Source organism: Mya arenaria, chromosome 13, assembly GCF_026914265.1.
Source record: "Mya arenaria isolate MELC-2E11 chromosome 13, ASM2691426v1".
Taxonomy (NCBI): Eukaryota; Metazoa; Mollusca; class Bivalvia; order Myida; family Myidae; genus Mya; species Mya arenaria.
Window position 1 is genome coordinate 33,643,298 of NC_069134.1, and position 27,294 is coordinate 33,670,591.

General features: G+C 34.6%; 1 protein-coding gene across 1 annotated transcript in view; it reads right to left on the bottom strand.

Moving 5' to 3' along the window:
* Positions 1-1,752: 1,752 nt before the first annotated feature.
* The window catches only part of LOC128213946 (glutathione peroxidase-like), a 33,972-nt gene continuing 8,430 nt past the window's right edge, over positions 1,753-27,294 (bottom strand). The window contains exons 2-6 of the mRNA XM_052920066.1: positions 13,745-13,836; positions 9,739-9,886; positions 6,655-6,800; positions 4,122-4,206; positions 1,753-3,327 (exon numbers count right to left, since the gene is read on the bottom strand). Of these exons, the coding sequence (XP_052776026.1) occupies positions 3,295-3,327; positions 4,122-4,206; positions 6,655-6,800; positions 9,739-9,886; positions 13,745-13,836 (504 nt within the window). The 3' untranslated portion in view covers positions 1,753-3,294. The remainder of the gene's footprint in view (positions 3,328-4,121; positions 4,207-6,654; positions 6,801-9,738; positions 9,887-13,744; positions 13,837-27,294) is intronic.

The window sequence follows — 27,294 nt, forward strand, 5'->3', positions numbered from 1 at the left end:
AGACGCAAAAAAACAATTAACGCAGTGATCTCCCCTGTCACCATTGCTCGGGTTCAATCCTATTGATTCGTTGGATCTCTTTAAGCAAGAGCCCTCTCACATATTATATAAACAATAGCTCGACAGTTGCGTTCAAAATAAGTGTGTTTTTTTTTATTTTCATAAAAACAAACACTAACAGAAAAAAGAGATTCATGGGAACAATCACAGTGCCTGGATATATATTTTTTTTTATTTTTTTATTTTTTGGTCAAGATGGTGAATAACTTTTTGATGAAAAATTAGTGGAATATTTTTTTTTGGACATATATTCACCATCTTGACCAAAAAAAAGAAAAAAAATACTATCCAGGCAATGTGACAACACCTGTGCGAACAATTATTTGACAATTTTAAGTCTTAAATCATATCTAGCTTCAAATTTTAAAGGCCATGTCTTCAAACCTCTTCCCATTTTTCATTGATATAGACGACACAATAAGATAAAATAATAATATAGAAACTTCCGTCACATTTGTTCAAACATTTGACTTCCACTCCCATACATGCCATATTTTCTGGAGACCATTCAGGGAGATTTTGGTAGTATTCAGGGGGATTTTTTTAGCAGGTTAATGTTGGCGAAATTTAAAAGAATTTTTAGACGCAAGTACGAAAAAATTTATTCACATATATTTTGCTATGAAAACCTATAACTTTTTCATTAACAGAATTATTTTATGTCATGATTTATCATAATCTTATGATACACTGTCATTTCATACTGTAATATACTGTAAATAATATTTCTTTGCCTTTGATCATTACTTCAAATTAATTGATCACTTGTTGTTAAGGTTTCCTTTTGGCATTTATCAAACCTTTTTTAAACAGGCATTTTACCTTTGCAGAGATATTTCTTTACATTCAGTTTAACTCACATACTGTGGTTTCACTTTGTCATTATTGCCCGATGTAAAATCTAAAAAAAAAAAATAATTGACTGCGGGTTTTTTAGATTCCAGGGGATTTTTATCTCCCGCTGGGAGACCAGGGGATGGATCGAAATTCCGGGGGATTTTTCCCCCCGCCAGGAGATATAGCATGTATGCATCCCACACCCCTTTCAAACAATGGCTTCTTCCAAACTCATGAATGACAGACATCTCCATCCCACTTTTAAATTTCAGGTATCTCCCCAGACCCTTTCAAGGATTATTTTGAGGACTACTGCTTTTGAACTATCAACTTTGGGAATTGCAGAGCTGACACTCCCTAATCCCATTTAAACACCAGTTCTCTCCCTCACCCCTGTACAAACCTGTCTCCACCTTTTTGCTAAATAAAATCAATTTCATCCATCGCCTTGTAATATGTCTCAGAAGATGTAACCCCATTTATTTGTTTATTTACAAGGGAGTGATTACATCATTCTGGCTGGTTGATAATATGCTTGGCAGTTTTGGACAAATTTCGGCAATTCAATGGCTGTAAAACAGGAGTGTCCAATCTCATATTGCTGTTGTTGTTTTTTTAAAATGTCTAAGTGTGTGATTACCAAGATTGGTAAAGAATACAAAAGAACTGTTCATGTTAGCGATTTTGTCAAATTCTGATAACTTAAGGGCCACAATTCATGAGTTACTGAAACTAGTATCTTTCCAGTGATTGAACTCACGATGAAGGCATATTTAGGTCTCTAGTGTGGAATGCAAACACTAATTTTAAACAATAACACCCAAACTGACAATTCACAAATAAGAAAACCAAGGCCATAATTATCAACTGCTTTATTGACCGACACTTAGAGGAAATACAAAATAACAATGTTAACAATCAAATGATAGTTCAAAACCAGAGGACTGTAGGGAATGTAGTTGCAACAACATCAATATGAACATAATGTAAAACTAAACATACCACAACAGGAGAATCAATCAACAACATAATATACAAAAACAATACCCAGCAAATTTATATAGACATTCTGTTTACACATGACTTGATCTAAAATTCAAGGCAGACAGCTAGACAGTTTCCGCACGCCAATGAAGAGTCAGGAAAAAATATCCAGTTGACTGGTTTATAAAATTTTCCGTCATTAAGTCTACTGTCAGCCTCTCCTTTCTGAACCAGTCTAGGGTAAACTCGAAATCATATAACTCTTTATAAGTCGGAGGACTTAGAGGTATTCACAGAGGTATTTTTAAGCGTATTTGGTACTGCTCAAATTCAGGATAAAAACAACACATGAAAATTACAATAATGAATTTTGAACTTTTGATATGAAACAAATATATATATCAGGTGTATTTAAGTACATGTGAAATGACTCTACATGTAAAATTGCTTTGCCCTGAAATTATTGATAAAACAGAACGCAACCAACAACAAAAACAGCTATAATTAAAAAATAGATCTAAAAGTATACATTTGTGTACATAAAAACTTCTCATGCCTTCTTGTGTCTTCTATATTATATACCAATGCTATCAAAAAATAAATACTGTTAAAACAACCTATCAATGTTTCTCTTTCAACATAATGCAAACTTACAAACTGGTTTGTGTATCATGCAGATTTTACTACATGTTCATGTCTTCGGACTGACTGTCAGTCATTTGCTCATAAAATCATTTTTATAGTCACTTTCCACTTTTTATCATCACTTATACTACAAAATGAAACATTTCAGAAATATGTTATCAAATTTTCGCATTTACTTGATATCAAAGTGTAAATAATACTTGATGTTCGAAAGTACATTTTGTCCAATGAGCTTGCGGTATTTTTCAAATATGCCATAAATTTATTTTGGCAAGTAGCAGGTAACTTCTATTGATTTTGACCAGGTATATCAGCTATTTTACATAGAGTCTTGGCCAGCGGACAAAACCCAATTTTGAACACTAAGCTGTTTAATGTTTGTTTAAACATATCAATTTAAAGTAGTCAACCACCTGTGCCTGACCTGACCACGTTTAAATTGATAAACACTAACCAATACTTCGGGTAAACTCTTAGCTGACAAGTTTTTTTTTCAAAATAAACAAATTTCACAATAATAAAACATCACAATAATATATGTGTCATCAATTGATGTTTGAATTCACAGAATATGGTTCCATAAATCTTTCCCCAATTTGGTAAATACCTTTTTTAATGTCTCTTTTAAAATATAAATCCAGAATCTATTGTCACTGCAAGACCAAGACTTTTAAGGACATTTTTATTCCGTTCTTTCACGACAAAAAAATAAATATATCCTTCATGAAGCGGGAACAAATCTGGATTGCAAGAACTCTTGGGGTTTAGCTACCAATACTTCTCAAAGTCTTTCTCACAGGACTGAAAAATAGAATTAAAATAATGATAATAACTATGCCTAAAACATTACAACAAGAAAATGGTAGCAAGGTTGGGGTCTATGTAAGGTAACCAAGCTTATTGATGTAAAAAAATATCTAATACCACTGCTTGCAAAAGGAATATGATTTTCTAGCTTTTTAAACACTGACACATTACTCCACCCCAAATTCATAATTGCCTTTTAACAAATTATGTTTGAGAAACATCAAAAGACTGCTAGTAATGGATGTTAAAGTCTCAAGTGACAAAATCACTAAATTTGAACAACCAGACTGTGCTGAAAATGAAATTTAAGGTATTTATGTGTACCACTAAAATGATAAGACAGCCAACAAGAGGCAAAACTGTGAATGCCAAGTTTGGCTGATAATTCAAAGGCAACTTTAAACCCGCTTGAAATACTCCATGGGACAGTTCTTGTTTGGGCGGTGGGGCGTGACCTCGTCATCAGTGATAAAAATGCAATGTGAATGTGCCTAGGTCAGGGATGCCAATTTTAAATTTGTAAAAAGAGGACACCAGTACACTTTATACGAAAAATCGTTTTTGGTATAGATCAGATTAAATGCAACAATTTCAATTTTAATTTTTTGTGACCAAAAATGAGGAAATCAGCTAAAAAGAGGAAAATTGTCATCCCTGCTAAGTATAACTAATTGACAAGTACTATTCGTTAAGTTTATCTGCAAAAAGTAGTTCCATTTCCTTTGAATGACACCACATTCACCAAAAAAAAATTGTACAAACGCAAGGTAGATTTAAGAAATACTTACAAAGGGTTCAGTGTTAGGTGCATATCTTTTGACTGGAATTCCATTCTTATCGACTAGGAATTTCGTGAAGTTCCATTTTATAAAACTGCAAAGAAACAAAAATCAACATTGAAATGTCTATAACATCATACATGGATTACATGCCAATATATGAAATAAAATAAGATTTTATATATACCCCGGTACATAGTCATTAGTGACGTTGCAAATCATTGGGTACTTGTGGACTACTTTTGGGCCTTACATTATCCAGATATTTGTACATTTTAGTATTTGTACAAGTGTAATTCGGTATGCACACAAGATTGAGAAAATGGAATTATACGAGGAGTATCAAAAGGTCAAAAATATATTACACCAACAACTCAACTCTAACTTTGATACGTATGTGTAGCAACACATATGTACCGAGCTACACAGCCTCTCTATACGTTGGTACCATGTTACACGAGAGCATGGTCTTATGCTGTGGGGGAAACTGACGTACCCTGAAAATGTAACTTGTCTGGTTTGGTGACCACCAGTCAAACTCAACTGCGGCCAGGCCGGGAATCTAACCGGGGATATCTCGGTGAGAATCAAGTGTGCTTATCACTTCACATAAACAACTAACAAAGCTGCTCTCAAAATCAAGAGTTTGATAACTACAGCTTAAATATTAACAAATGATTAAATTAAATTTATATGATGTTTATACTTATTTATTAAAGCTCTACAGAGCATACCATAAGAAAAGCTCACACAAATCTCGCATAATAACATTTCCTTGGTAAAAAATCTTTTTTTGTGACCATTTCGAGAGGGTCTAAAGTAGTCAAATTTAGCCTAAGCCTGCAAACTAGGGATGCAAACGAATGGCAAAATTGATATTCGAATATTCGGTAATTCTTTCGAACGAATATTCGAATATTCGATTACCAAAATACATCTTTTAAAAGTTGTAGTAAACTTTTACAATATTCGCTAAAGTAATTGCCGGTGCATTTAAGCTCTACTGTGTCGTAACCACTACGCGCGGCGGACACTGAATTTCACCAAATGAGCCTCTGAAATTCCTCATTTTAGAAAGACAAAAAATAGTACTTTATGATCAAAGATAGAAACAAAAACTTTTAATTTATAATCCTCTGCCTTTATATTTGTAAACAACGGGAACTTGGATGGATTTCTGGTCAATTGTTGTTATGTGCCAATGGAGGGTCTTTCCGTAGGACGAGCAGCCTCGTTCTGGGATTGACCACTACAAAAAAATGGAACAACCAAACCAACTTGGGAACTAGTTTATTTCAGAACTTCTTAATTGGTAGAGGCAATCTACCGAAAATATTTTTTTGTCTCACTTGTCTTTCAGCCAATTATTGTAAAATTACGGGGCCTTTTTATCGCCAGGACCCGACGATATGTCCCTTAATGACACATGACGCGTGTTTAGTGTATTGTCATCACATTCACACGTCTGGCATTATGGGCCAATCGTTGTAAAAACAAGACAAACGAATCTAAAACACTACAACCGAGGTGTTGGCAAAATAATTATTATTATATTTATTCAAGAACAAAACATCGAATATTCGAATACCGATTTTGACATTCGAATACTAAACGTTTGATCGAATATTCGAATATTCGAATATTCGTTTGCATCCCTACTGCAAACCCTTCACTGATAAAATGTTTTCCAAAAAATTCTGGATTTTATAGATGTAATTCAGGGCTTGTTAAAAAGCTTTGATGCCAAGCACTTATTTTAATAAAGTTCATAAATAAGGACTTGTTTATCCGAAAGTCTAATTTGAACGACTGCTCATTGTGGGTCTGGAAACTACCACCTCTCATAAACACTTTGGTGAGAGGCAGACACCTGTACCACAAGACCACACAGACCATGGTGGGGATCAAACCCACTACCTCTTGGGTGTGAGTTGGACACCTGTACCACAAGACCACACTCACCTTGGTGGGGATCAAACCCACTACCTCTTGGGTGTGAGTTGGACACCTGTACCACAAGACCACACTCACCCTGGTGGGGATCAAACCCACTACCTCTTGGGTGTGAGTTGGACGTCTGTACCACAAGACCACACTCACCCTGGTGAGGATCAAACCCACTACCTCTTGGGTGTGAGGTGGACACCTGTACCACAAGACCACACTCACCTTGGTGGGTATCCAACCCAGTACCTCTTGGGTATGAGGTGGACACCTGTACCACAAGACCACACTCACCCTGGTGGGGATCAAATCCACTACCTCTTGGGTGTGAGGTGGACATCTGTACCACAAGACCACACTCACCCTGGTGGGGATCAAATCCACTACCTCTTGGGTGTGAGGTGGACACCTGTACTACAAGACCACACTCACCCTGGTGGGGATCAAATCCACTACATCTTGGGTGTGAGGTGGACACCTGTACTACAAGACCACACTCACCCTGGTGGGGATCAAACCCACTACCTCTTTGGTGTGAGTTGGACACCTGTACCACAAGACCACACTCAACCTCACTTTCTTTTAATATCCTACTTACTTCCCAAGGGTGCCTCCCTGTTTGTGTTTAAGGTAGTGATAGAGAGGATGGGCATCGCTGCCATTCACGTTTATCTTACTAAACATTTCGAACCCGTCACTGTGTTGTAACATGAACTCCTTGATCTTTGGCTCAGGCGCTGGCTCCTGAAATACATGCATTTCAAAAATATGATTATAATGTGATTTATCAACAATCATGGATTTCAAACAATTTATTAATGTTGAACTATTATTAATATAATTTACATAACAACTTAATAAATATTTCGGGGCTGTGTTGCTTAAGAGCCTAGCTCTAGTGCACACTGCGACAAACTTCTAGGCAAAGCTCTTTGCAGTCATTGGACAAATTGGCTTCCTTGCAGACAGCACCCATCGCAGAGAAAATGTTATTTAAAAAAATTAAGGTACCAGTATCGTTTAATCATCACTACTCTAATTCTTTTCATTATCTTATTCTATTTTGAACAGAAAGCACTTTTGAAAAGCAGGTTGATGCGCAGGTAAGTAGAGCTAATCAGTGGGCCTTAGGCAAGCTGTAGACAAAACTATAATTGGCAGACCTTGATGGCAATCAGTTTTATTTTATGGCAGGCTTTAATGGCAATCAGTATTATTTTACAGCAGGTCTTGATGGCAATCAATATTATTTCATGGCAGGCCTTGATGGCAATCAATCAATCTTCACTTTATGAAGTGTTCGTCCATAATTTTGGTCCTATTAAATGAAAGACATAGGCAAGCTTGCATGCATATGGTACCAATTAAATGAAAAGTTGACCAAAAGAAGCGCATGCACTGTTTTATTGCGGAATGACATTTTCAGAGAGCAATACGGTAATTTTCATGATGAGATCTCTAAAATTGCTTCATGTTTACAAGCCAGACCATGCATTGCTCATATCATATACTTAATCTGAAGTCAATAATTTATAATCCTAATGTCGAATGGCCCAAAATTGTGCAATGCAGATCACATCGTTTCAACATGATATACAATAGATCTGTTTAAAAGCTAGATGATGTAATTTGCATTCAACGTTTGTTTTTACCATTGTAATAAATAACATAATGCTGACAATCTAGTTGGCATTAATTGTACCAGTATTAATTTAGTTTCATTGACATTCTCCAATGATCATTAATATATAAATTATTGAAATTGTAAAAAACATATATTTTTTATCCTTAGGGAACATTAAATAAATTGATTTTCATCCTACCCTCTTTTTTTCTCCCACCTCTTAAATTTGATTGACTCGAATAAAAATGTTTTCGGTCTGCTACTTTCCGGGAACATACGTTTATTCATACCTATGGTGTCGATATAAAACATTCACACATAAAAAAGAGAATTGTTATGAAAGAGTATGAACACATATTCAATGGTAAAACAATCATCAAAAAAAAAAAAAAAAAAAATGTCATCCCCCGCCCCCATTTAAAAAAAACAAAGTTGGATGAAAATCTAGCTATTAATTTATACTGGCCTTAAACAAACCCACATAAAACATTACAGATACACACCTTTATCTAATATAAACAAACTTTGGACAGATAAAAGGGTTAAGACATCACTTGTCAATTCATGAATTTCAGGGTCTGTAAATAAAGGAATATTACAGCCATTTATCAAAATGTTACAATTTTTTATAGCTTGAAAACAAAGGTTGCCAAGCCTTAGTAACTTAAAGTTATGTTTTTGATATTAGGATTTAAATTGAGCTTTGTATGAGAGTGTAATAAATTTTATATCATACTTCTTCAGGTATAAAACAGGACCGGTATTCATAGAACAACTTAAGTGACTTAAAGCGGCACTCTCACAGATTGAATGTTTCGACAACTTTTTGATTTTTTGTCTTTGAACGAGGCATTTTTTGTGAAAATGCATGGAAACCACTGATATTAGACTGCTGACAAATTATCAGATCGCAAGTTTTCTTATGATGTTCAAAAATTGATGTTTTATGCATTTTTCTTAAAACATAAGTAAGCTTTTACCCATAAATATCAGTTTTAGAACGTAAATATGTCAAAAACTGTGATCTGATCTTTTGTCAGCATTCTTATAACGTTGGTCTTCAGATATGTATGCAAAATTTGGCTCAAAATTTAAAAAAAAAAATGTCAAAATGGTTAATCTGTTAGAGTACAGCCTCAAATCACAACAACCTCAGAAAAATAGATTTTCACCACACCTGAGCATGAAAACAACACTAAACCCATGAATTTAAAATGACTCAAAATACTAGACATTACAGTTTTCCTCACCTGAGCCCTAGTTGCATGAAAACAGTACTAAAATTATGCACCAGTCAATTGTAACCAAGCACCCCCCCTCCAGGTCTGGGGGTATACCAGGAATAGCGGGGGAAATGGGCTGTGTTTTTACCGTTCAGATGGCCGACAGTGCTGAGTGAGTGCGGTGGTTTTGTTTTCGCACCGAAAACAGAGGGGATTGAGCCTTACCTAGGATCTCCCAGGGGTGTGGGGGGCATTTAGCGGGGATTTTACCAGCATTGTGTCCCCGCAGGTCATGGATTTTACCCAGGATTGGGTGGACCGAAAGTTAAAGTCCCGCTATTCCCCGGACTAGGGGGGGGCCTTGGTTACAATTGACTGGTGCATTACCTCAAACTGTATTTGCATGGAAACAGCATTTAAATCACTAAATTTAACCACCTTAAAGCAGTAGCTCTTACAGTAAACCCACCTTACCTCAAACTGTGTTTGCCTGGAAACCACACTAACACCACAAAATTAAATCATCTAAAACTAATAGTAGTTTTTACAGTATTCATTATTTGTGTTATATAGTTACATGGTAACAAAACTAAAAACTTAAATTTAAACCACCTCAAAAATAATAGCTTCTAATTTTAACTTATTTATTTCACAACAATTGTGGACCAAGTTATTAAACCATATATAAATCACTGTTGTTGGCACAATGTAGGGCTAGAGTGTGGTCTACTGTTGCGGAGGAAACCAGAGTAACTGGAGGAAACCCAATTGTCCAGCTTGGTGACCACAAACCAAACTCACATATAAAAATAATAGCTTTTACAGCATTCCTCACCTGACCTCCGAACTGGTTGCATGGAAACAACAGAATGCGAAGACCCTTCGACTCAGCATATTTGGCGTGCAGTTTTGCTAGCTGGTCGTAGTTCTTCGCCGTCATACCTCACTTGGTTGCCACATTCACAATTAGGCAAACATGGCCACTGAAATTTATTAATGCTTCTAGTTACATAAGTACAATCATGTACCTTTAAATAGAGCTGACGTCAATTGCATGTGTAAAAGGTGCTCAATAAAAGATCCTTACAACCGCATAAAACACCAGGTGGGAGTATTGGTCACTTAAGGTGAACATTTATATTAGTATAATTATTATTATATGCACAAATATCATCACCATTGGAGACAGACCCATATTGCCACCCATGGAAAACAATCTTTGTAGAGTCGCTCCTCTATTTGGAGTGAAAATCTATATTAAAGATGGTATCGGTTTATATGAAATCTTTGTTACTCTCACAGTCCATCTATTTACAGAACAACTGTGGGAGTATCATTCCAATGTAAACAATAACTACACAACTTACATCCATTAAAACAATGCAATGGACTGTCTTATACCATCAGCATTATAAAACTTACAGTGGCTGAATACTTGTTGTTTTGGAAACTTTCATTTAAAGCTGCACTCTCACAGATTGACAGATTTAACAACTTTTTCTCGGAATCAGCTGATTTTGGCATCAGTGTTTTCAAATTGGTCATCTAGTATCACACACAACATATTCTCAATTGTTTGGAAAACTGCCAAAATTTTCATTTTCTTAAAGCATTAGCTAATCAATTTTTGAGCAAAACTATTAAATGTTATAGCAGCAGTCATAGATCAACGGTTTCCAGATCTTTATGCAAAAATTGGCTCATTCCAAGACAAAATATTAAACAAGAAATGCCGACAAAACCAGGTTTTCAATGATTGACAGAAGAACTTCAGCCTGTATTTTTAGTAACAGTGACCTTGACCCTAGGGACCCCAAATGCAATCTCATGAAAAGTCTCCATATTAACTCTTCCTTTTTACCAAGTTGGCTCAAGATATGTCAACCCTAACTAAAGTTATTAAGTTTCAACCATTTTTCTATTTTTAGTAACAGTGACCTTGACCTTGACTCTAGGGACCCAAAACACAATCCCATGAAAGGTATCCAAAAACTCTTCCTATAGACCAAGTTGGGTCAAGATATGTCAACCCTTACTGAAATAATTAAGTTTCAACTGTTTTTCTATTTTTAGTATCAGTGACCTTGACCTTGACCCTAGGGACCCCAAACACAATCCCATGAAAGGTATCCATAAACTCTTCCTATAGACCAAGATGGGTCAAGATATGTCAACCCTTACTGAAATAATTCAGTTTCAACAGTTTTTCTATTTTAAGTAACAGTGCCCTTGACCTTGACCCAAGGGACCCCGAATGCAATCCCATGAAAGGTATCCGTAAACTCTTGTTATAGACCAAGTTGGGTCAAGATAGGTCAAGCCTTACTGAAATTATTCAGTTTCATAGGTGAGTTTGACGCCACCCGGACGCCCGCCAGCCCTGCCGCCCGCCAGGTTTTCACATAATGACAAATTGTCAAAACGGTCAATTTGTGAGAGAAAAGCTTTAAATATCAAAAGAATATTTTGTACTTTACAGTCTAAATGAGGCACAAATGAAAGATAAAAAATAATATGGTCAACTAATGGTAAATGACTCTCTTATATTGTAGCTCAATAGCCTGAAAAATACAAGATAAACAAAGACAACAAAGCAACAGGAAATATTAAGGTCTAAAATTTTTATGTATCTTACGCTCTCAGTATTAGCTTAGGGCTACCTGCCAAATCCTAAATTTGTGCATTACTGAAATAGTTAACGATTTTTTTCAAAATCTACTTAACTCAATCTAATGGATGGAATCTTACGACTAATGGCATTTTAAAAGCCTACACCTGGTATTCATATATAATTATTATAGTTTTGTAGTTTTCAAATGATGTGAAAAGTAAGAAATTTTGCTTTGTGTATAAAACATTATTTACTGTAAACACATTCCCCGGCAGTATCAATATATTTTCAAATGCATTTAAACTAGCCGGACACTTGATTTTTTCATTTGACATCATTGTATGTTCAAAATGACTACATTACTTGCGTACTATCCCATACATCATAAAATAATTTAGAAAACGGTGTCAATTTTCCAAAGCTTTTAAAGCTGCGGCTTGCTTGGAAACCATGACATAAATATGCTAATCATGATATATTTTACTTATGATAGGCAACATGAAGTCTCAGGTAGAATGTCATTTGATAGGCCATCTATCTTAATATTGCTGATTTTAAAAAAGTTAATATTCAAATCATAAGTAAATCTGTTCCAAAATTTTGTCATGGTAACTGAATCTTCTCGAGAATATTCAAATTGGTAGAATAATATTGCTTAAATAACTTTAATTTATTTATATTATTCTAGAATATGGGCTTTGCATTTTTTTATTTTTAGTAAAACAATATGTCCCTTTTTTTATATCTGAATACAGCCATGTACAATACCCATATCGAATGATGCATTCAGCATTTGGCAATATGCACACCAGATTGAAGTTTCTATTCCGAGCTTTTAAACAAGACCCAAATATGAAATTGAGCACATTGAGACGGCATCGTATATTTCGGTATACATGCAGATTAAAAAAAAAAGCAGTTACAGTAGCAATTTCCAAAGAAAACTCTTCATGGTATATGCCAGTATTAAATTATTTTAAATATTTTTAACCATATATCACTTATAAAGGGACTGCCAATTCAAAACTGCATTGCATTCAAGGTATTTAACCCCCCCCCCATTTTCAGATTCATAAAACAGCCATGATCCAACGTGAACTGGTTTACAGAGCCCAACCTTTTTGAAAATATTGAGAAGATCCACTTTTTTTCCAGACACCTTTTTGTAAACTAAATCAAATTGAGTGTCAGATTAAGTAAACTTCTCCTGCCACATCAATACATCATTGTTTATCATTCAATGCTAGAAATACTGTTTAAATCTATCCAAGCTGGTTTGCCATCCAGAGCTAAATAAAATATGTTTTCTTATTTCCAAGTTAAAAAACGAGGAACAACTAGTCCTAATAATCTGTGACCAATATCGTGGATGGATTTTTTTACGATTTTTGATAGTGCAGATTCCTATAATGAACGTCTATTATTTTAGACAACAGGTACAACAAGCATTCTTATCGATCGCCAAACTGCATAACAATTATTATGTTGGAAATATATCTTATATCACCGCTTATGTAACATCTTTTATCAGTGCACCTGTATATAATTATCATGTCTGTATGATTAGGTAAATATACCATTTCATTATTTGAAACAAGAGCGCGGGGGAGCAAATGCCAACATTTGACTGGTTTGTTCTTTTCCAGTTGCACAAGGGCGTCCAGCCAACAATGATGAAAGTGAGAGTTATGGTCCTTGACTCCTTGTTATACATGTGCATATTGTGTCTGGCAAAGTGTGAACCAAGTTATATATCAAGAATATCTTCATAAGTTGTTTAGTTATAACACAGATAAAAAGAATACAAATCCTAGGCAAAAAATTATGGTTTTGGTTAGGGTTACATCCTTTTTAAAAATAAAAACCACATAGGGTTGGTAGGCTTTTTTTATTTCATTTTTTATAAGGCTTTATATAAGATCATTATTGTCATTATTTGAGAATGGCGTTAAACTAATCTTCTGTAAAAAGCCTTAAAGGTTTTGAACTACAAATTAAAACATACACTTAAAAAAAAATGCACATTTAAAAAAATATTTTTATTTTTTTTAATTTAATTTTTTTTCATTTTACTGACTATAAAAAGCTAGGGTCAGGTCAGCCGAACCAAATGTTTTTTTAAGGCCTTAAGATGAACATGCTAACATAACCAGTCTTCAAAACAAATAAGCTAAACATGTTATCATACATGATTGTAATCATACTTAAATTATAAGCTTGTAAAGCATACCTGTATTTTTCAAGTGAAACATCATTTCCATCTATATCCTTTGCATTGAAGTTATAAATGCTAGTTGCTGACTTCCACTCCATGTTTGAAGCCTGAAAAAAACGCAATGAGTTACTTTAAAAAGAAAGCAGTCACTATACACACTACAGATGCCTCGCTTGTTTATTACCTAGACAGTATCACACCACAATTTATATCACATGAATAACACGGAGAGATACGTAGTGGAAGGGGGGGATAACTTTCAAGTGTAAGGCCACACCAAAAACATCTGATTAAAAGACAGGTAATCTTTGTAAACAAGTTGTTTTTCTTATTTCAGTATACCTCAGTGAACCGGGGTACGTAAGTATAGGTTGTGATCTTGCATATACAATCGTATAACAGATAGCTCTAGAATCATATCATTGCCCTCATAAAGCTCCTTAAGTCAGAACATTGTACAATCATACACACATGACTTAAGAGTTTTTGTTGTCTACTAAAATAGACCTTGACCTCATGGTACAGCAGTGGTAGGAACAATTACTAGCTGATATTATCTTCACTGTCCTATCATTCAATTTTATTATCGTTGAAAATCCACTGATCGAGACACATAGGGCTTGTTTAAAAAATTTACCATTTTAAATGAAACATAGGGTAGTCTATGCCGCTTACGGAGCCCCGCATTCTGTCTTTTACCAAATTTTAATTGAGTGTTTAGTTTCTTATAACACTTCGACAAACCTTTTCACAAAACGGCTGTCTGATGGAGCACTGTCAAAACATTGCTTTTTTGCTTTTGGAAACAGGTTTGTCGAAGTGTGTGATGAAACTTATCACCTTATCAAACTCCGGTTATAAATTAAAGGTGGGGCTCTTTAAGCGGCATAGACTGGCCTTTGTTTCATTTGAAATGGTGTAGTAAGCGAAAAAGTTATCTTTGATATTTTTTTAAGCAAAACATTGCCTTCCGAGGTAGCATCACGTAATTAATCATGTGGTATACACACACTGTAGAAGAATTCGGGCTTGTTCATCTAAGAGTCTAATTTTGATACCTGTATACATGACAATCGAAGAATCAATACTTGGAATAAAATGCCATTTTAGCATTTGAGCACTGTAACACACAAATTAGTTGGCTGAAACTCCCAGGGACTGGCGAAAATACCTTGTGCCTCGGAAAATTTGACCCATGAGGGAATGCGTACCTTCAGTATAAAGAAATTGGTCCTTAACGATCAGTTTGAGCCCATGAGGAATTCGGACCAAGTGAGTTCAAGGCAACAGGGTTTGACTTATATGGCATATTAATGCTATATGCTAAATCATTTTATGCTGTACTCATGAGGATGAATAAATCAATTGTAGTTATTGCTACTTCAATTTGAATCACCAGTTTGTACTCATAATGATTTAATTGTAGTTTTTGCTACTTCAATTTGAATCACCAGTTTGCGCTCATAACGAGGATGAATAAATCAATTGTAGTTTTTGCTACTTCAATTTGAATCACCAGTTTGTACTCATAACGAGGATGAATAAATCAATTGTAGTTTTTGCTACTTCAATTTGAATCACCAGTTTGTTCTCATAATGAGGATGAATAAATCAATTGTAGTTTTTGCTACTTCAATTTGAATCACAAGTTTGTACTCATAACGAGGATGAATAAATCAATTGTAGTTTTAGCTACTTCAATTTGAATCACCAGTTTGTACTCATAATGAGCATGAATAAATCAATTGTAGTTTTTGCTACTTCAATTTGAATCACCAGTTTGTACTTATAATGAGGATGAATAAATCAATTGTAGTTTTAGCTACTTCAATTTGAATCACCAGTTTGTACTCATAATGAGGATGAATAAATCAATTGTAGTTTTTGCTACTTCAATTTGAATCACCAGTTTGTTCTCATAACGAGGATGAATAAATCAATTGTAGTTTTTGCTACTTCAATTTGAATCACCAGTTTGTTCTCATAATGAGGATGAATAAATCAATTGTAGTTTTAGCTACTTCAATTTGAATCACCAGTTTGTACTCATAATGAGGATGAATAAATCAATTGTAGTTTTTGCTACTTCAATTTGAATCACCAGTTTGTACTCATAATGAGGATGAATAAATCAATTGTAGTTTTTGCTACTTCAATTTGAATCACCAGTTTGTACTCATAATGAGGATGAATAAATCAATTGTAGTTTTTGCTACTTCAATTTGAATCACCAGTTTGTACTCATAACGAGGATGAATAAATCAATTGTAGTTTTAGCTACTTCAATTTGAATCACCAGTTTGGCCTAATGTCAAGTAGCTTGTAAGATAATTATAATGCTGTGGGGGAGGACATCTTCAATCGCTGATAAGATTCTAAACTTTGCCTACTTCATGACTACTGAATAATGTGGTTAGATCTACAAATTAATATTTCTCATTATAGCTCACATGTGTAATTAAAGGGGCACTAGCTGTTACATTGGTAACATATACCTGTAGGACCTTTTATATTTTAAGGATAAAAAGGTTGTCAAAAGGTTGAACAAAATGGCCCTTTAAAGTAGCTGCTGCACTTTCACAGATTGACAGATTTGACTTTTATTTTATTTTTGTCTCAGAATCAGCTGATTTTGGCACCAAAGCCTTCAATGCAGGAAGAGAAATAAAGGTTATTTTTGCAAAAGGCAGTATAAGAAATCTCCCCAAATAATATCTCGACTGTTTGGAAAACTATACTGATATACTCATTTTACATGAAGCGTAACGCTTCTAGCCATAAAACATCAATTTCTGAGCATAAATATGAAAAATTCCAATCTGATCTTTTGTCAGCAGTCATAAATGACTGGTTTACAGACATTTACGCAAAAATTGGCTCATTTGAAAAAGTAAATTAAGTTTGTCAAAACGGTCAATATGTTAGAGTGCAGCTTTAATAAATACAAAATCACATCTCCATCTGTTTTATGAATCATAGGAAACATTTTTTTGGTAAAAAAAAACCCACTTCAATAATTCATAAAATAAAAGATAGTTGTTTTACAAAAGTTGTGGACTTTATTACCACGTCAGTGTGCAGGAGTTTACCTCAGCCATCATGTCAAACCCACTTGGCAAGCATGAGTGCATTTAATTATAGTTTATGTGTTTTCGGCCAAGCAAGAAACATCACACCCAAATTAATCATTGATATAAAAAATAATGCATTTTTTTGCATATCATAACTCACACAGTACACAAGTCATGAAAATAAATTATTTAAACTGTAAAAGATAATCTTACCCAAAATGCATCATCATAAAAATAGTGTTTATTTCTAGTGTTCAAAATGATTAAGTCAGCAGACCATGAGGCATAGCTCGGCTCTGAAGAATTGTTCAGAAGACCAAAAATAAATGAAAGAAAACATAATTAACTTTCTGAGTGTTCAGTGCAAAATAAGTGGGAGTTTCTTTATATGAGCGAGTGCAATAACTGTCTCTTCTAATTGATTGAATGTGAATCTGTCCTGCAATCCCTTTTAAGCAAAAGTATCAGTCTGAACACTAAATTGTTAAGCCTCAAACAATATTTGGACCACCACTTAATTTTGTTTCATTATTAAGATTATCAACAGGGGTGGATCATGGATTGGATACAAATAGGGGCATATCGAACCTGGGTATATGACCCAATTTACTTTTCTAAACACAGCATAGATGATCTGCAATTAGAAACTTTTTAAGAACTGTTGTCAAATATGGCCAATTTCATGGATATCTGAGGCTTTAAAATCACTTTAAACACAATTCCTTCGATAAATTGAACATTTAAGTTATCTAATGTACTTGTAGCTAGGTGTTTCTAGAATAATCCAGGAACGCCAGAACAAACAAAGAATTAAATAGGTTTCAAAAAAAATGGCAAGTGGTTGAAACTGGAAATGTGTATATAAGTTAATTAAGTATGTGTGTGAATTATTATATAGACAAGATGATAAATTTTCGCTGAAATTCTTCTGAATACTTGTGTTTGAAATAATTCTTACATTAATCTACATATGTATTGTGTTCCAGAGACATTGCATATACCGGTAGTAGCTATGCCACACCCCTAAGCCATGCCCCCGCCCTCACCATTATCATTTACAACAAGAGTGCCCTGGAGCGAAAGCCAACATTCATCTGGGAGGTGTCTAGTCCAAAAAGGGGCATAACTCGACAATAATAATATTAAAGCCAGAGTTATTGGCCACGCAATACAAGTACATTATTTCTGGCAACTTGTATACCAAGTTTCATTTGATTATCTTATGGCCAAGGTGAAGTTCTTGCTCAAAGATACTGACAATAGCAACGGTTCCAAGGCTAAACAATATCAGAAGAAAAAAGTTCCTACCAGTATGTTTTTAAATAACCATCCGGGGGGGAAGAGTAACATGAGAATTTCAATTTATCAAATAACATATTTGTGATATCAATCTTACAAAGAATTATCTCAAAACAAACAGAATCAATTTAGTTTCTATGCTTGAAATACTTGAATGGTTTTTGTTAAGTTTTAAATATCCAAATGGCATTCTTTATAATGGTCTGCCTAAAATAATAATAAAGCATTGTCTTTTTCTGTTTGACCAAAATAATACTTTCGTCTCTTTAAAATTATCACTGAAACAGAAATATGCATAACTACTGATTTAAACTTATATATAATGAAAACTCAACTTCAAATGAGAATTCTTATAAAATATATCACTTAAAAAGTATTTTGTTTTATATTATTTGTTATTATAATATAACTAGAGATTGCTTTTTTGAAAAAGCGCTTGTCTCCCCTACTGTGTGGTCGTAGCTGAGAAAAAATAAATGATGGACATGAAATTTGTAACTTTGGACTGGAGACAAACCAACAGTGAAGTTTGGTTTATTCGATTATATTAAATAGTGAAGAGAAGAAAGTGTTGTTGATTAATCATGGAAAATGTAAACGAAGTTTGCATTGTATGAAGTTCCTGGGCGCAAGCGTTATTCAATTATTGATCGGAAACCATTTTTCAGCTCACAGTCATCGTGACCATGACCTTTTACCTACTGATCACAACATCAATAGGGATCATCTACATAACCAACTTGCATACCAAGTATTAAGTTCTTGGGTGCAAGTGTTCTTTAGTTACTGAGCGGTAACCATTTCTTCAACTCAAGGTCATGGCAACCTTGACCTTTGACCTACTGATCTCAAAATCAATAGGGGTCATCTACTAGTCATGACCGACTAGCGTACCAAAAATGAAGTTCCTGGGTACAAGCGTTCTTAAGTTATTGAGCAGAAACCATTTTTAAGCTTAAGGTCACCGCCAACGTATCATTTTTTACCTGAAGGTAACCTTGACCTTTGACCTTTTGATCTGAAAATCAATAGGGGTCATCTTCTAGTCATGAACAACTAGCTTACCAAGTATGAAGTTCCTGAAACCAAAGGATCTTTAGTTATTGAGCGGAAACTTTTTCTTCACTTCAAGGTCATGGCAACCTTGACCTTTGACCTAGTGATCTCAAAATCAATATGGGTCATCTTCTAGTCATGACCAACTAGCATACCAAGTATGAAATTCCTGGTTGCAAGCGTTCTCTAGTTATTGAGCGGAAACAGTTTCTTCACCTCAAGGTCACGGTGACCTTGACCATTGACCTACTGATCTCAAAATCAATAGGAGTCATCTACTAGTCATGAACAACTATGAAGTTCCTGGGTACAAGCTTTCTTTAGTTATTGAGCAGAAACCATTTTTAAGCTTAAGGTCACTGCCAACATAACATTTTTTACCTGAAGGTAACCTTGACCTTTGACCTTTTGATCTCAAAATCTATAGGAGTCATCTAATAGTCATGAACAACTAGCATACCAAGTATGAAGTTCCTGGACCCAAAGGATCTTTAGTTATTGAGTGGAAACCGTTTCTTCACCTCAAGGTCACGTTGACCCTGATCTTTGACCTAGTGACCCCAAATTCAATTGGGGTCATCTACTAGTCATGACCAACTAGCATACCAAGTATGAAGTTCCTGGGTCTAAGAGTTCTATAGTTATTGGGCGGAAACGAAGTGTGACGTACTGACTGACTTACTGACAGACTGATGGACTGACTGACGGACAGGGCAAAAACAATATGTCTCCTCATGAATGGGGGAGACATAAAGATATTACACGCAAATGATTTTTACATGGAAGGTCACCACGACCTTGACTATTGACCTTGTTACCCCCAAAACAATTGGGATCATCTAGACATCATGACCAACCTCACTTCAAAGTTTGGTGAACCTAGATCAAAGCATTCTCCTGATATTGCACGGAAATATTTTTTTACATTAGAGGTCACAGCGACGTTGACCTTTGACCTTGTGACCCCCCAAAATATAGGAGTTTTCTAAACCTCATGATCAACCTCCCTACCAAGTTTGGTGAACCTAGGTCAAACCATTCTCAAGATATTGAGCGGAAATGTTTTTTACATTGGGGGTCGCCGCGACCTTGACCTTTGACCTAGTGACCCCAAAAACAATAGGGATCTTCTACACCTCATGACCAACCTCCCTACCAAGTTTGGTGAACCTAGGTCAAACCGTTCTCAAGATTTTGAGCAGAAATGTTTTTTATATTGGGGGTCGCCGCGACCTTGACCTTTGACCTAGTGACCCCAAAAACAATAGGGATCCTCTACACCTCACGACCAACCTCCCTACCAAGTTTGGTGATCCTAGGTCATGCGGTTTTCCAGTTATCGATCGGAAACGAAGTGTGACGTACGGACGGACTGACGGACTGACGGACTACCGGACTGACGGACAGGGCAAAAACAATATGTCTCCCCCAGAGAGGGGGAGACATAATAACTAAATAGTCAAAGATATAAACTTAAAACAATAGAGCAGAGGTTATCATAGACATAGCATCCTTATATGTGTCTATCAGTAAACTTTTTATAATAATGCAAACAAAAATGTAGACATGTTGTCTTATCAATTTGCGTTGTCATTTAGCAATAGTATTCAGTACATTCAGTACAGCAGACTTAAGAAAATATTTTCCCAATAACATGCACCAAAAACTGCTCAAAATAGATCAATTTTGTTTTATGTTCAAGCCCAAAACCATGACGTAATTGAATCCAGGAGAATACCTAATGCACTAGGTCAGCTAGGTTCACTAAATTTAAATTTTAGATTTAAATAACTCTTTTACGTCCTGTTCTTATGATTATTTTTTTGCATTAATCATAGGAAGGTGTATCATATTTTTTTTTATTAGGCTTTATATTACAATGGGAAAGGTGTTAACTTAATCTTCTGTTTAAAGCTTTTAAGGTTTTACACTACAAATTAAAACACATTTATGGACACTTTTTTTACCAAGGCCTAAAAAAAAAAATTGTTTGGTTAGGGTTACATCCTTAAAAAAAATAGGTAGGGTAGGTAGGCTTTTTTTTTTTTTTTTTTTTTTATTAGGTTTTATATAAGAATATAATTTTCATCATTGGAGAATGGTGTTAAAGCTATCTTCTGTACAAGCATTTAAGGTTTAAACTTAATATTAAAAAGCAATTAAAAAAAAAAACGAATTTTTTTTTTTTTTTTTTTTTTTTTTTTTAGTTTTTCATTTTTTTTTCAAACTGACTATAAAAACGGTAGGGTCGGCGCCTATTCCGTAGGTAGGGTCGGGTAACCCGAACCAAATGTATTTTTTTTTTAGGCCCAACTGACTATAAAAACAGTAGGGTTGGAGCCTATTTCGTAGGTAAGGTCATGTAATATGTAATGTGTGTATTTCTTTAGACGTTGGACGTCAAGGATAACACGTGAAAGTGCAAGTACTTATTTCCAACGGGGTCCTTTGGGTTTATTTTGCTGAAGGCACAGCACGCTAAAGAGACAGGTCAGAGATACAAGGAAGTCTGGGTGCGATACCCTAGCTCTATTTCAAAGAGACCCCTTGGTTCTTTTGCGTACACAGGGTACAACTTTCCTGGGTTAAACCAGTACTGAGTACACCACTTTTACAAGCACTACCAGAGCACCAGGCAAGGCAGCTACTTGTACCAACTATTAACGTCTTTTTGTATGACGCGGCCAGGGATCGAACCAATGACCTCCCACTCCCTAAGTGGACGCTTGACCACTAGGCCACGGAGACGGTGTAACCCAAACCAAATGTTGTTGTTTTTTGGCCTGAGCCAGAAATTCCAATAATGCCAATAAGTGCAATAATGCTTTAAAAGATGGACAAAAGAGAATAAGATAAAGTTTATTTCTTTAAAAAAAACAACAACTCTTTTTACCCATTAACAAAAACAGTCTTCAGGTTCTATTTTGTTCAACAAACATAAAATGGGGAATTTTATTTTCACATAGATCTCATTGGGGAAAAAGTATATTTTAGCATTGGGAATTGAATCGATTTTTGACCCCAAGTTGGTCAGAAAAAATGCTTACAATACTGTGAAATCATTAATGTTAGTGGGCATGAAATTTCGTGGTTTGCCAAAAAAACAATTTCTTGGGTACTTGAATTCGTGGATTTTCATTTTTGAAAAAAAACAATCGAAGATGCGATCGACCTAGATCGTCTGCATAATATCCACGCGCTGGCCCGTGATTTCCGTCTTCTACGTCACTCGGTTAATGACACTCGCTAATGTGGTACGACATGCCAATTAGTGCATATACCCATGTCACTTATCGATTTAATTGGGAATAAAGGTAATAAAAGAAGATGTACCCTGATCATAAATACAGATAGGGGAAGCCATTGAATGCCAATTAAGAATTTTGCAAACTGTGGAAACACCAAAAAGGTGCGTATATTGTCACGTTCGGTGCTTAGTAACCTTCAATATACTAGTAATCGATTAATTATTTTATTAAATAAAAAAATCGAGTAAACTTGGAGATTTTCATTAACAGCATACGTTTAAACACGTGCTTATAACTGTCATTTGCTGCATAAAACACATTTAATTGATTTGGTTCATTATTTGTTAAAGGCAGTTATAATATATTAACAGAATAATGATCGTAAGTTATACAGTGAGACAGGTTTTAACACTGTATTCTGGGACCTCTGTAAAGAATATACTAGTATGTACGTAACAAGGCAATTGAAAAAGTGAATAAAGGGTTTATATTTCGTGGGATCTTGAATTCGTGGATCACCCAACCCACGAAAACCACGAACAGTAATGCCCCACATCCTCATTATTTAAAAACAGATTTTATTTAAATATTGTACACTTCTAGATAAATGTGTAAATTAACATTATTATTGTCAATTATACATTTTTTATTTCTTTCTCGTTGCCAATGACCGGGTGGTAGTTAGCATATCAAACTCTGAAACCGAGGGTCACATGTTCAAACCCCAATCAGCACTTCATTTATCATAAATCAGATTAGTATTAATAATTGTTATCAAAAAGGAATCATTACCATGTTATCAATTCTTAATTGGACTCATTTACCAGAACCAGGGTCAGATTTAACAAGATAAAATTCTTTGGAAGTTTGAAAAAAATGCTTGTTGCAATAAGAAAATTTATCAAAATTAAAATAAGAGCCATATCGTAAACGATTATCTGCATGTCATCGTTGTTGTCACATAGCTTGGACAAAAAAATATGGCAATCCAGTCCTTCGATATTGATTAAAAAGTAAATATTGTGACATTTCAATAAACTTCCAGGAGTTTTACTTGAAAAAATATCATTATATATATATCAGGGCTTCTAAAAGTTTGATAACTCAATCAGTCTGGGGCTGTCAACCCAGATTTTGTTATTTGTATTAAGCCCATTTATTTTGCACCTAAAATTAATTTTTTTAAACAAGCTGTGATATAATTTTTTAAGTGAATTTTGTTTATATATATTCAAGGTAAAGATAGTAAGCAATTGTAGTTTTAGCTACTTCAATTTGAATCACCAGTTTGTACTCATAATGAGGATGAATAAATCAATTGTAGTTTTTGCTACTTCAATTTGAATCACCAGTTTGTACTCATAATGAGGATGAATAAATCAATTGTAGTTTTTGCTACTTCAATTTGAATCACCAGTTTGTACTCATAATGAGGATGAATAAATCAATTGTAGTTTTTGCTACTTCAATTTGAATCACCAGTTTGTTCTCATAACGAGGATGAATAAATCAATTGTAGTTTTAGCTACTTCAATTTGAATCACCAGTTTGGCCTAATGTCAAGTAGCTTGTAAGATAATTATAATGCTGTGGGGGAGGACATCTTCAATCGCTGATAAGATTCTAAACTTTGCCTACTTCATGACTACTGAATAATGTGGTTAGATCTACAAATTAATATTTCTCATTATAGCTCACATGTGTAATTAAAGGGGCACTAGCTGTTACATTGGTAACATATACCTGTAGGACCTTTTATATTTTAAGGATAAAAAGGTTGTCAAAAGGTTGAACAAAATGGCCCTTTAAAGTAGCTGCTGCACTTTCACAGATTGACAGATTTGACTTTTATTTTATTTTTGTCTCAGAATCAGCTGATTTTGGCACCAAAGCCTTCAATGCAGGAAGAGAAATAAAGGTTATTTTTGCAAAAGGCAGTATAAGAAATCTCCCCAAATAATATCTCGACTGTTTGGAAAACTATACTGATATACTCATTTTACATGAAGCGTAACGCTTCTAGCCATAAAACATCAATTTCTGAGCATAAATATGAAAAATTCCAATCTGATCTTTTGTCAGCAGTCATAAATGACTGGTTTACAGACATTTACGCAAAAATTGGCTCATTTGAAAAAGTAAATTAAGTTTGTCAAAACGGTCAATATGTTAGAGTGCAGCTTTAATAAATACAAAATCACATCTCCATCTGTTTTATGAATCATAGGAAACATTTTTTTGGTAAAAAAAAAACCCACTTCAATAATTCATAAAATAAAAGATAGTTGTTTTACAAAAGTTGTGGACTTTATTACCACGTCAGTGTGCAGGAGTTTACCTCAGCCATCATGTCAAACCCACTTGGCAAGCATGAGTGCATTTAATTATAGTTTATGTGTTTTCGGCCAAGCAAGAAACATCACACCCAAATTAATCATTGATATAAAAAATAATGCATTTTTTTGCATATCATAACTCACACAGTACACAAGTCATGAAAATAAATTATTTAAACTGTAAAAGATAATCTTACCCAAAATGCATCATCATAAAAATAGTGTTTATTTCTAGTGTTCAAAATGATTAAGTCAGCAGACCATGAGGCATAGCTCGGCTCTGAAGAATTGTTCAGAAGACCAAAAATAAAACATAATTAACTTTCTGAGTGTTCAGTGCAAAATAAGTGGGAGTTTCTTTATATGAGCGAGTGCAATAACTGTCTCTTCTAATTGATTGAATGTGAATCTGTCCTGCAATCCCTTTTAAGCAAAAGTATCAGTCTGAACACTAAATTGTTAAGCCTCAAACAATATTTGGACCACCACTTAATTTTGTTTCATTATTAAGATTATCAACAGGGGTGGATCATGGATTGGATACAAATAGGGGCATATCGAACCTGGGTATATGACCCAATTTACTTTTCTAAACACAGCATAGATGATCTGCAATTAGAAACTTTTTAAGAACTGTTGTCAAATATGGCCAATTTCATGGATATCTGAGGCTTTAAAATCACTTTAAACACAATTCCTTCGATAAATTGAACATTTAAGTTATCTAATGTACTTGTAGCTAGGTGTTTCTAGAATAATCCAGGAACGCCAGAACAAACAAAGAATTAAATAGGTTTCAAAAAAATGGCAAGTGGTTGAAACTGGAAATGTGTATATAAGTTAATTAAGTATGTGTGTGAATTATTATATAGACAAGATGATAAATTTTCGCTGAAATTCTTCTGAATACTTGTGTTTGAAATAATTCTTACATTAATCTACATATGTATTGTGTTCCAGAGACATTGCATATACCGGTAGTAGCTATGCCACACCCCTAAGCCATGCCCCCGCCCTCACCATTATCATTTACAACAAGAGTGCCCTGGAGCGAAAGCCAACATTCATCTGGGAGGTGTCTAGTCCAAAAAGGGGCATAACTCGACAATAATAATATTAAAGCCAGAGTTATTGGCCACGCAATACAAGTACATTATTTCTGGCAACTTGTATACCAAGTTTCATTTGATTATCTTATGGCCAAGGTGAAGTTCTTGCTCAAAGATACTGACAATAGCAACGGTTCCAAGGCTAAACAATATCAGAAGAAAAAAGTTCCTACCAGTATGTTTTTAAATAACCATCCGGGGGGGAAGAGTAACATGAGAATTTCAATTTATCAAATAACATATTTGTGATATCAATCTTACAAAGAATTATCTCAAAACAAACAGAATCAATTTAGTTTCTATGCTTGAAATACTTGAATGGTTTTTGTTAAGTTTTAAATATCCAAATGGCATTCTTTATAATGGTCTGCCTAAAATAATAATAAAGCATTGTCTTTTTCTGTTTGACCAAAATAATACTTTCGTCTCTTTAAAATTATCACTGAAACAGAAATATGCATAACTACTGATTTAAACTTATATATAATGAAAACTCAACTTCAAATGAGAATTCTTATAAAATATATCACTTAAAAAGTATTTTGTTTTATATTATTTGTTATTATAATATAACTAGAGATTGCTTTTTTGAAAAAGCGCTTGTCTCCCCTACTGTGTGGTCGTAGCTGAGAAAAAATAAATGATGGACATGAAATTTGTAACTTTGGACTGGAGACAAACCAACAGTGAAGTTTGGTTTATTCGATTATATTAAATAGTGAAGAGAAGAAAGTGTTGTTGATTAATCATGGAAAATGTAAACGAAGTTTGCATTGTATGAAGTTCCTGGGCGCAAGCGTTATTCAATTATTGATCGGAAACCATTTTTCAGCTCACAGTCATCGTGACCATGACCTTTTACCTACTGATCACAACATCAATAGGGATCATCTACATAACCAACTTGCATACCAAGTATTAAGTTCTTGGGTGCAAGTGTTCTTTAGTTACTGAGCGGTAACCATTTCTTCAACTCAAGGTCATGGCAACCTTGACCTTTGACCTACTGATCTCAAAATCAATAGGGGTCATCTACTAGTCATGACCGACTAGCGTACCAAGAATGAAGTTCCTGGGTACAAGCGTTCTTAAGTTATTGAGCAGAAACCATTTTTAAGCTTAAGGTCACCGCCAACGTATCATTTTTTACCTGAAGGTAACCTTGACCTTTGACCTTTTGATCTGAAAATCAATAGGGGTCATCTTCTAGTCATGAACAACTAGCTTACCAAATATGAAGTTCCTGAAACCAAAGGATCTTTAGTTATTGAGCGGAAACTTTTTCTTCACTTCAAGGTCATGGCAACCTTGACCTTTGACCTAGTGATCTCAAAATCAATATGGGTCATCTTCTAGTCATGACCAACTAGCATACCAAGTATGAAATTCCTGGTTGCAAGCGTTCTCTAGTTATTGAGCGGAAACAGTTTCTTCACCTCAAGGTCA